This window comes from Schistocerca gregaria, chromosome X, assembly GCF_023897955.1.
Source record: "Schistocerca gregaria isolate iqSchGreg1 chromosome X, iqSchGreg1.2, whole genome shotgun sequence".
NCBI lineage: Eukaryota > Metazoa > Arthropoda > Insecta > Orthoptera > Acrididae > Schistocerca > Schistocerca gregaria.
In genome coordinates, this window is record NC_064931.1 from 180,678,964 (window position 1) to 180,691,511 (window position 12,548).

Below are 12,548 nucleotides of genomic sequence, written 5' to 3' on the forward strand. Positions count from 1 at the left end.
AGGTTCTTATGGAGCCTTCAATGAAATGAATGTAGACGCTTAGGAAGATGACTCACTTGCCTGATGAGAACCTGGTGAATAAAATGGGGCAAAAAGTGCTGAGATTCTGAAAGTATGAGGACAGGATGTCCTTAACTTGTGCCAAGATCCTAAAGGTATCATCTATGTGTATCTGAACCATGCCAATGAACAAGTTGGTGAAGAACTATCCCTTTTTAGTGCCCATGACAGTGCCACAAATTTGTTTCCAGGTGACATCTTAAAAGGGGAAGTAGATACTAATAAGAATATAGTGGTCATGGTTACCAGGAAGCAGATCATGATTTTGAAGTCAGCTCTCTGTTGGAAGATGGCAGAATACGATGGAAGTTGTCAGTGTTGTAAAGATAAGAAGAATCTTCAGCGAAAAGTGCCAGGTAGTAAAGGGATAGGAACTGTGGAAAGCTAGTGGAACAGCGATTTGTGTCTTTGATGTAGTAGAGAAGCTGGCAGACAAAAGATTCTGTAATTATTAACAATGGAGATACTACCAGTGGGGGTATAATTAACCGTTACAATGTGAAGTTTCAGCTGGTGGAAGTTAAGGAGCTTGAGAACCATGCAGGAGGGGTGATTCCTGAAACGTAGCTTGCTTTGTTAGTCTGTAAGATCCAGGCAGAAGCAGACACCATTGCCCAGGTAGATGCAGTGTTCCTCAGTTTCCATGAGGCACACAATACAGTTCCACACTGTGTCCTAATGAATAAAATACTAGAGACAGAATATCAGACTAGTATTCTAATTGGACTGAAGTGTTCCTAGCAAACAAGAAAGCACATCATTCTTAACAGAGAGGAATCTTCTCACATAAAAGTAACTTCTGGCGTACAAAATATATAAATAACATAGTGGATAGTACCATAAATTCCATGAGGCCTTTCATGGATGATACTGTTACATAAAGATTATCTAGAACGGGAGAAAATTGTAGCGAAATGCTGCAGGGATTGACAGATGACCCTTAACATAAATAAGTGTAATGTACTGCAGTTAAATGAGCAGAAAAATCCATTACTGCACAATTACACAATTGCAAAACACTCAATGGAAGTAGTTGCACCCGTTAAATATTGGGCGTATGGGTACAATAAACTATGGCTGAATGCCAACCAAGCCATCCAGTTGTACCACTTGCTACTAAATATAATGTTATATTTCAACAACTGCTCCTCAAGCCACGTTCTGGATCTTTCTTCCTTCAGCCTAAACACCAGATGTTCTGGAAATACTGAATCTACTAAACCCATCTATCTACTGATGCCCATGGTGTAATCAAAGTGGCACACATCAGTCACTCAGCGAAATCCTATATGCGTGAAACACATGACAAAACAAGAATTATAATTATTCTCATGACAACAAATTGATTGGCTCTGCCAACTAACAACAAAGCTATCACCTACCACCTAACCTAGACCCCAGGCTACACTACTCTGTACGGCGTCAAATGCCACACATCATTATGTCACACTTCAAAGCTGAAGTGCAGTATCAATAGGTTCAAATGCTTCACATTTCTGTAATGCATAGGCTGGAAACATTCTTGCAACATATATATCATTCATACAGGTCCTCTGGATTCAATCATTATCAGGCATTGTTCTCCTCCTGCTTCTATGGACCATTACCATGTCTTTCCACAATCCTGCGACATGATATCACACACACACACACACACACACACACACACACACACACACACACTGCAACTCACCTGTCAGTTTATAAATATTTATATATTAATGCATTTTAAGTGGATATCTAACTATTTCACTATAAAAAATAGAATTTAACTTAAATTAGCATCACTACAGTGTTTCACTCTGGACAATATTATGAAATGATTCTAGACAGAGTGGATAACCAAAAAATTCAACTTACCAGCTAATGTATGAATTGAAAAGTCCTTGAAGAGGAAATCTGAGATTCTGCTCCCAATCCAGAAACTGTTCTGCATCTGAAGGAAGTTATAATAGCCTAATTAAGTGAAATGCAAAACACATAAGACACATATATGCCAATAGATGAATACACAATGTAATAAGGACATACATTCATAATGATTTTAAAGACATGTTTGTTATCAAGTTCACGTACTTCTGATGTAAATTAACATTTTAAAATAGAGTAGCCTCAGACAGTAGTTAACATTTTATAACATTGTAACTGCATTTTGCAGTCAGTATCTGACACCTTAAAATAAGTGTAAGAACCAAAACTGCAATAGTGAAATTAAATAAAGTACATCAAATGGAGAAAATATTGTCAAAAATTTTTATAACAAGTTCACATGTACAGTGTGTTGCATTTACACAGAGCTGACAAGCTTATTTTAAAGTACATAACCTGACACCTATCATAACCACATTAACAAACAGCCTTTTCTTTTTTTGTTTAATGACTTACCAGTTAAATTGTCAATAGTGCAGGAGTAAATCTACCAGAGGTCTGGAAAATCATCGACATGCCCCACATTTTAGCCTTCAGAGAAATTTTATTTTATTATTACTGTTATTATTTCCAATGTCATTAATATTACTGGAATCACAGAAAATCATTTGCATAATACAGCCAGTCATAATATAACATGTAACTAACAAAGTCAAGAATAATATAGTATTATATGAAGATGGTATCCGGTCTTTCGGACATGTCCGAAAGAACGATACCATCTGCCTATAGTTAAGGCTATCTGGCCATTGACCACCTCCTTTTGTGCTGGGTGCACACGCATTGCCCGAACTCTCACGGTACTCAGTAAGACTGTCTGCTGCCAGTAATGAGTGTAATGGGCAGGGGCACTATGAATGTAGTGTGTGGGCATTAAGTTGGGAATGTGGGTACCATAGGGAGTGTGCAAGGGATAAATCCCTGTCGTCGCACTATCCTCTGTGCCCTCAGTGGCTCAGATGGATAGAGTGTCTGCCATCTCGGATTTGAGTCCCGGTCGGGACACACATTTTCAACTGTCCCTGTTGATGTATATCAACATCTGTCGACAGTTTAGGGTCTTGATTTAATTATCACTTCATCAGTATAGTATTATGTCGAAGTTCTGCTTTCAAAAAAGGAAGATTGGTGTTTAATGTCCCATCAACAATGATGTCATTAGAAACAAAATACAGTCTCAAACAGGATGACAAGGAAAATCAGCCATGTCCTTTCAAAGGAACCATCCCAGTATTTCCCTGGAGTGAGTTAGCGAAATCACAGAAAACCTAAATCAGGATGGTTGGACACAGATTTGCTTCATCATCCTCCTGAATGCAAGTCAATTGTGCTTATCACTGGACATTCTCACTCAGTCAGCTTTCAAAGTTTGAGCTTCTATCATATCATGCCATCCTACATCTTTTACTTTGGTGTCCTACATTTGTTTTTAATTCCTCTATTTGCACCCTCTTATCTTACATTTCATACAAGAAGCAAGTGGACCTAGCTATGGGCTCATTTTTGACAAGACTAGTTGGTATAACAACCAGTACTCCATATGAAGGAATTACCTATATTTACTAAAATTATGGACTGCATATAATATTCTAGCAGGACCAGTGATAAAATACTGCTTGGCACTTTAAATCTGCAGAGGACTAAATGGTTAGAAGGAAGTAAGATTAAGGTTTAATGACTATAGATGACAATAGCATAATCATCCCAGAATTTACATTGAGTGAGTGAGATAAACAAAAAAAAAAAAAAAACTGCAAACTGACTGGTCGGATGGTGGTTTTAACATAGGTCCTCCTGAATGCTAGAATGGTCACTGAACCATCAACAAGTTAGTTTCATATTCCATGGGTCATCTGCATGACAGCTCAAAGTGATGTAGAATGAGTCACTTTATATATTCAAATCACAAAGTAATTGTGAACATGCTGATCATTCACAAGTGCTCCCCCCACCATATGTGAGTTAGCAATTCCTGCCCACCACCTTTTACACATCATAACAATAGAAATTATTTTACAAAATAGGAGGAGTAGTCAAGGAGAAACCTTTTCAATTTGTTTTCAAACTTTACTTTGCTTTCTGTTACACAAATTATATCACTGGGTACCCAAACTCTTGAGGTAATGAAGGCATTGAGCATTTCCCATACCACAATTTAAAGGGTGTACTGTGACTACCTTAACCCCTTCAGACCCTTTGGCTACAATTGTCTACATTAACTTTCACGGTGTCTTAACTGCAGCAGAAGTATTTTTCCCAATGGAAACTTGAGGTACACATTTGTGAATGTTCAACCTTTTCCTTAAATTTGCAAGTGCTGCCAACTGTTGGGCACCACTACGAAAATATCAGCAAGTCAATGTAGCAGTGTGCAGCAGCTTATGACAGTGCACATCAGCCTTATGACCAAAGGAATACATGGATGTGGTTGGTTCACTGTATTTTACTGTGTAATTAAATATTGTTATTTTGCATCGTAATTACTGAATGATCACTTTATTCTTTATTGCACTAGAGAATACTCTGTAATTTGTTGTTTTAGTCCCTAAAATGAACCCAAATGTACAAAGTGTGGTTTGAAAATAGGTACATATTTTTGTATAAATATTGCATCTAAAACTATTAAAAATCACCTAGAGCGCTAACACATACAGAAAAAAATCATACCTGAAAGAGTTAATATACAGAGAGCCAGTGCCACAAGCACCAACAATGGTGGGTCGGAGTGTGTTGAAAACAGGTGTCATGGCCAACTGTTATGGTTCATAGAAACAGATATTCAGACTACAGTGGGGGATATCACTTGGCTATTCAATGCTGTACACTAAACAACTACAGCTAATGAATAGTCTTATACACTGGAACCAACAATATGTTGTATAGAACAGAAGCCAGTAGTACCCAGGTTGCAACGAGTCAGAGTACAGGTGCAGAAGCACCACCACTGGGTATTCGAAGCACAGAAATAGATCCCTGGAGTATGAGTCACAATCATGTCCAAATTTCATGACCAATAATTTTTTGTTACTGTCGTTTACAGATGTTCTTCAGAATCTCATTTCTACAAGACCCAGGAAATATTATTAGAGAGTATAAGCTATACCCGTAACACACTTAGCTGAGAACAAATTCAAGGCTATATGGGACACCCCAATGGGCCATGTCCAGACAGGATCGCTTGCATGCTTCAATGGGACAAACAATCATACTGTAGATGCAGCAACAACAGACTGGTGTCTGTGCAGAAGCTACACGAACTTTTAGTTCTTGAAGACTGAGCAACAGCCTTTCGAGTAGTTGCACAAGAAACTGTCCAGATGAATGGCTGATCTGGGCTTGTAACACTTTCCCACTATAGAGTTTCTATGCCAGCACTGCGAATAGCTGACAGCAAGAGGAACTGAAACCATTATTTTTCTCAAGGGAATGCAACTATATTTTATGAGTTAATGATGATGGCATCGTTGTTGTTGTTGTGGTCTTCAGTCTGAAAACTTGTTTGATGCAGCTCTTCAAGCTACTCTATCTTGTGCAAGGCTTTTCATCTCCGAATAACTACTGTAACCTATATCCCTCGGAATCTGCTTACTGTATTCATCTCTTTGTCTCCCTCTACGATTTTTACCCCACACGCTTCCCTCCAGTACTAAATTGGTGATCCCTTGATGTCTCATAATGTGTCCTACCAACTGATCACTTCTTTTGGTCAGGTTGTACCACAAATTTCTCTTCTTCCCAATCCTATTCATTAGTTACATGATCTACTCATCCAATCCTTCTAATGTTCAGCATTATTCTGTAGCACCACATTTCAAAAGCTTCTATTCTTTTCTTGTCTAAGCTGTTTATTATCCCTTATACTTCACTTCCATGCATGGCTACACTCCACACAAATACCTTCAGAAAAAGACTTCATCACACTTAAGTCTATATTGGGTTTTAATAAATTTCTGTTCTTCAGAAATGACTTTCTTGCAATGTCTAGTCTAAATTTTATACCCTCTCTGCTTTGGTCATCATCAGTTTCTTTACTGCCCGAATATCAACACTCATCTACTACTTTTAAGTGTCTCATTTTCTACTCTAATTCCCTCAGCAGATTTAATTCGACTATATCATATTATCCTTGTTTTGCTGTTGTTGATGCTCATCTTATATCATCCTTTGAAGTTACTGTCCATTCCATTCAACTGCTCTTCCAAGTCCTTTGCTGTCTCTGCCAAAACTGCAATGTCATCAGTAAGTCTCAAAGTCTTTATTTCTTCTCCCTGGACTTTAATTCCTACTTTTTCTTGTGTATATTAATGACCTCTTGTCTGTTACATTGTCAGATGCTAAGTTTGTTTGGTTTGCAGATGATACAAACATTGCAATAAGTAGAAAGTCAAGTACAGATTTAGAAATAGCTGCTAATCAAATTTTCACTGACAATAATACGTGGTTTAAAGCTAATTCTGTGTCATTAAACTTTGGGAAGACCCACTATATGCAGTTCAGAACCTGTAAGAGATTTCTTTCCAGCATGAGTATATCATATGAAGACATGCAGATCTAAGAGGTTGACAGTGTTAAATTTCTGGGATTACAACAATAAAAAATTCAATTGGGTAGGGCATACCACATAATTGCTTAAGCACCTAAACAAGTCTGTATTTGCCATGAGAATGTCGTCACATGTAGGAGATATAAACAAACTTGCATACTTTTGTTCTATATTATAGTAGCTAAGATAGACATGAAGGCAACACCCACCACAATAGTACATGATACCCTACTAGCTCAGTGTATGATGCAGAGACTGAAACACTGTATGATGAGGTAAGAGAGATTATACAGTTAGTTAAGGGTGATGGAAATTTAAATGTAATGGGATATGGGAATTCCATATCAGGATAAGGAAGAGCAGAAAAAAATAGTAGGAAACATGGATGTGGGGGGAAAGGAATGAAAAGGCGACATGGTTGCTAGAATTTGCACAGAGCCAAATTTAATAAATGGAAATATTTGGTTTAACAAAGATTAAAGAAAACAGCACACACAACACCTGGAGACACAAGAAGTGTTCAGATGTATTATGTACAGGTAACAAAGATTTAGAAACTAGATTTTAAAATGTAAGGTATTTCTATGGGCACATACTGACTTTTACCATAATTTATTGGTTACGAACTGCAGATTAAAACCGATGAAACAGCAGTAAGGTAAGATATGAATTTATAGTGCACGAGAAGTCTATGATCTCAACAATGCTGGTATTAGTTTGTAAGATAATGGCTTAACTCACTGTGTTACTCATCCTTCAATTGTACAATAGTTAGACCTACTAAGTTTCAAAATAATAGACCTAAGTGCAGTTCTTATTGTACATCGATTTATAAAAAATTATTTATTATATTTAAAACAATTACTATTTCATCAAATTTATTTACGGTTTTAACATATATTGTACTTACTGAATGTTTGTATATTAAGTGTTTTTGTAAACTGATGTCACTGTCTGACAAAGAATAACACATGGAAAAAGACTATGTCAATTAATGTGATCAACAGCTGATAAAAACTCTTTATGCTTATTCAAAATGACACTCATCAGTATAGAGCAAGCAAGAAAACTATATTCACTGCATTAATTTATCTGAAAAACTAAAACTAATTTCATACGTTAGATAATTGGTAGATAATAAATGGAACGACAAACAAAAACACGCTTAGCACTCACGATGAAAATCCTCAACTTACTTATGTGCAGGGAGTTCCTTTGCTGAATAGCAAAGTACCTTGTGGTTTTAGAAGAGGAATAATCCAGTTTTGAAAGAAAATTTATTTCAGTGGACTGAAAATGCTACGGTATAGGCAACAAGAAATGAAAAAATATATAACTTCATGTTAATTGCATAATTCATTATGAACACACGAATACGAAACGATAATATTGCTGCTGCACAATCTCAATTAATGCACAATAACAGTTCAATGACACCAATGAACTTTAAAACTTTCATTGTGTTTATTTCAATCAACAATCATTTTTAGCCTGTGAAAACAATCAGTAGGATCAACGTCAGGAAAAAATACGAATTTTGTGTATTCTTCAAGAGAGATTCACATAACAATAATAGGTTGATGCACTGAGCCTTAAGCCTTACAGTAATTGTATACCACAATACATGGATTAACAACGAATGTACGTTTAACCAGCTCAAGTTCTCTCCAAGCGTTACAAAAATTTTTCACTGTCGCAATTTAGTTTTCTGTAATTTCTGTTTCACACTCACCTCTGTGTTACAAACAGCTGCCTTAGCAACACCTTATCCCCTACTCCCCATATCAACGCTCGTCAGAACGCAAACATTCGGTGTTACGTTAACATACACACGAAGTAACGATACTGCAACAGCTGATCACAGGTCGCCCCCTGTCATTGTCAAACAAATCTCCCACCAAACGCACGATAACATTCATCGGTCAACAACAATCTCAAAGATAAAAGCTACCAGTAGATTCTGTTGCTGATATAAAAGCGCAGTGCTGGAATCTATTAACTACACAGAAAATCTTATAATAACAGCAAGAAATAATATTGTGTCCCAAATTTTCGTAGAAATAACCATAAAATAAACACTGTAGAAAGATAGGGGCGTGGTGTTAAAAGATTTATTTCTATCATATTCCGTAAAACTTTCAGTGCTAAATGTGCTCTATAAATTCTGAGATGTCACCACAAATCAAATTATTATCGTATTTATGGTACAACTAACCAATGGATAATGTTATATCTAATCAAAAAACTGCAGAAAGATTTACTTGACAATTCATCCACTGTAAATAGGGGAGATTCTTCTAACTGGGGGAAATCACTTATGGGATTCTACAAGACTCAATATTAGGTGCTCTATTGTTTCTCTTATCTGTCAGCGACCTTCCGAATAATAGACAAAAAGCAGAATTAGTTCTTTAAGTAGATGACACTAGTATTGTAAACAGTTCAAAAATGTTAAATAATGTTCTTAAAAATATCATGGAATGGTTTTCTGCAAATGGTCTCATCACAGTTTAAAAACACACAACTTTTTCACTTCTGCACATGTAGAGACGCATAAGTGTGGCACATGAGGAGGAAATAATGACTAGGGCGGAAACTTAGAAAATGTTAGTGTCCACATTGAAGAGACTTTAATCTGAAAAAAAAACGTTTTGGAACTTCTAAAACAGAGTAGTTCAGTCACATTTGCACTTCCCGTTGGTGAGGAGAGAGAAATCAGTAACTTGACATATTCTGATTATTTTCGTTAAACAACATTATACGGAATTATGTTCAGGGGTAACTCATACTTAAGAAAGAAAGTTTTCATTGCTCAAAAACATGTAACACAATCATCATACAGTCATCTGTTTAAGGACTTAGTCATTTTAACTACTGCTTGATAGCATATTTATTCCCTCATGAAGTTCATGGTAAATAATCCACTGCAATTCAAAAGCAACATTGATTTTCAATACCAGAAGAAGAAAAGATCTCCATTATTCCACATTAAGGATATCGTAAGCACAAAAAGCGGTGAACAATACTGCTGCCAAACTTTTTGATCAATTACCTAATAATATGAAATGTCTGACAGTCAGCAAAGTTAAATTCGAAAACAGCATGAAGAAGTTTCTTCCACACAAATCCTTTCATTCTGTAGAACAATTACTATTTTTGTAATGTGTAAAAAGTGGTGGGAATGAGTAATTATTCACTCACATCTATATTAAAACAAAGCAATTGCAAATGATAAGCATCCAGCAGTATTTATACATGAATGCGTAATGTCAATGTAAAATGACTCATTCAACATCATTAAGATTAATCATACAAATGAAACTAACTAACTCACAAACAAATCTTGATAGAGATTAACAAAAGGGGGTGGCTGCTTAAACATAAGCATTTATTTTCGTCAAAAAGTGCAACTACTGGAAGGAATGCAATGCATGTTTGATTATAATTGCAAGCATTACATCCTTTGTTATCCCAGAATGTGTAGTATAAGTATTTTTTCGAGTTAATTTTGTATGAATGAACCAAAAAACAAACTGCAACTTTCCTTAGAATTATACTTTTACAGACACAAAAAAATAAAGTAAATGTTATGTGACTAGTGCCTCCCGTCGGGTAGACCGTTCGCCGGGTGCAAGACTTTCGATTTGACGCCACTTTGCCGCGTCGATGGGGATGAAATGATGATCATTAGGACAACACAATACCCAGCCTCTGAGCGGAGAAAATCTCAGACCCAGCAGGGAATCGAACCTGGGCCCTTAGCATTGACATTCTGTTGCACTGACCACTCAGCTACCAGGGGCAGACGATACAAAAAAATGATAGCATTCAGTGTCAAGTGGGTTAGTTAACACATTCACTGCTGCACACATTGGGATGGATGATTCACTGTCAGACCATGGTATCAGGCATGAGACTGGTGTGGGTGCCACCAGGTATATGACATTAGGTGTGAGGCTCTCCTGTGGTCACCGGCAATCTCACAGGAATCAGTGTGCTAATGTTCTATTTCCAATTTTCTGTAATCTCTGAGACATGTCATACTAAGAAATCAATTTTGTTATTTTCCACATATATTTGCTTATTGTATGTGCAGAAGTGGCTTTATTTTTCTTTATTTTTTTAATTGGTATTGGTACAAAAGTCACCATCCTTGAACCAAAATGTTAACCATATACAAGGCAGTAATACATTTAAATTTGTACAAATGCTTTACAATTTATAAATATAACAATGATAATTCTTTTATAAATCAATATCACATAGGTGAGTTTCCCAATTATCGTCATAAAAAGTGATTGTGTTATTTATGTGTTTTTTAGAAAAGTTAAAATTACACATGTCAGTTACACTGTCGATTGCTATGAAGGGCTTGCCCAAGAAACGGGAATGTTCGGACAAAGTAGTAGGCAATGAGTGGTTTATGAAAGCAAAGCATGGGGAAATGGTTAGACTGGTTGCTTGGGCTATTAAATGATTAAGAGAAGTGGTGAGATGTGTGGAGCAGCAGAGTGTGCATCCCACATCAAAAATGCTGCCGTCCTCACAGCTTTACTTTGGCCAGTAGTTCATCTCCTTCCTTCCAAGCTCAACCAGTGAAGCACTTGCCTGCGAAAGTGAAGGTCCTGTGTTTGGTTCTCGGTCTGGCACAAAGCTTTAAGCTGCCAGGACATTTCATGTCAATACACTCTGCTGCATTGTTCCTACGGAATCTGGAAACGTACACATATTTCAAAAAGTTTTCCTAATCCACATCTGATGCGCAAGAAGCAAGCATATGCTATACTTCCAAACACGAAAATCGTTGTTGACCCATTGTCTATGTCATATAGGAAATGAGGTTTTGTCTTTGTAGCATGGGCTTTGCTTGATACATATAACTAAAAGACATCACAAGAGAAGTGTGCCTCTTGGTGTCTGTACTGCAGCAGCTGTCTACCCACATTGTGATCCTATTTTCTTATGTTTTTTTGGATTCTTTTGTGAATAGTTTCAACTTAAACAATAACAAGCATTATATCACTGTTATCGTCTTTTCAGATACTTTCAGGTGCAATTAAAATAGTATATAATTCTATTTAAAAATAATGGTTGCTTCAGTATCGCCATTGATAATGGAGTTAAAACTCTTACATAATCATAACAACCCATTCCCAATTATATATGTATAAACTTCCCTACATTAGAATTCTTTTCACACTGAGTAACCTTAAGAAGTATGTGAACTGTCTCCTCATATATACAGCCACTTAGACTCTTCGTTACATTCTTAATCAATTCTATAAGATTAGTTGTAGAGAGGGTAATGGGCGAATGGATGACTCTCATTTACTAGATGAGTCCTGGGAGTCCATAGTTTATCAGCAAAGACAATCATCTGCAATACTAATTTGTGACTTAATATGAATTGTTATTCATAGTTATCAGTGAGGCAGATAAAAGAAGTTTGGAAAATGCATGAATGGAAGATCAGGGTTTAACTTCCCATTGACAATGAGTTCATTAAAGATAGGGTACAACCTGAGATTGTTTCAAGGATGGAGAAGAAAATTGGTCATGACTTTTTGATTGAATCATCCCAGCATTGGCCTGGAGCAATTTAGTGAAATCACAGAAAACCTGTTCCATCATCTTTCGGGCGTGCACTCGGGACAGCGACAATTCTTCTTGCGATATTTCGGCTAGAAACCTCTCAGATCAGGATTTTGAAGAGAAAGCCCTCAACTGAGCAGTATTAAAACCGACGGTCTTCTGGAGATACGTGGATGACACTTTTATAGTGTGGCCCCACAGAGAGGATAAACTAATAGAGTTTTTGGAACATCTCAATTCCATTCACAGAAACATCAAGTTCACTATGGAGAGAGAGAAGAATGGCTGTTTACCGTTTCTGGATGTGCTGGTTCGCCAGAAAGTAGATGGATCCCTAGGTCATTGCGTATACCGTAAGCCCACACACACAGACCTGTATTTGCAGGCGTCTAGCTCTTACCATCCGTCTCAAATTATGAGTGTT

The 12,548-nt window shown here is 36.8% G+C and overlaps 1 protein-coding gene across 3 annotated transcripts in view; it reads right to left on the reverse strand.

Moving 5' to 3' along the window:
- Nucleotides 1-8,487, reverse strand: part of LOC126297456 (probable low affinity copper uptake protein 2) — a 66,000-nt gene extending 57,513 nt beyond the window's left edge. The window contains exons 1-2 of one of the 3 annotated variants that reach the window (XM_049988316.1): nt 8,265-8,487; nt 1,921-1,996 (exon numbers count right to left, since the gene is read on the reverse strand). In XM_049988316.1, coding sequence (XP_049844273.1) covers nt 1,921-1,996 — 76 coding nt within the window. In that variant the 5' untranslated portion in view covers nt 8,265-8,487. Of the gene's footprint in view, nt 1-1,920; nt 1,997-2,445; nt 2,466-7,728; nt 7,829-8,264 lie in introns of those variants that run through there. The other 2 variants (XM_049988317.1, XM_049988318.1) reach the window with 2 other exon arrangements.
- Between the last annotated feature and the right edge of the window lie 4,061 nt (nt 8,488-12,548).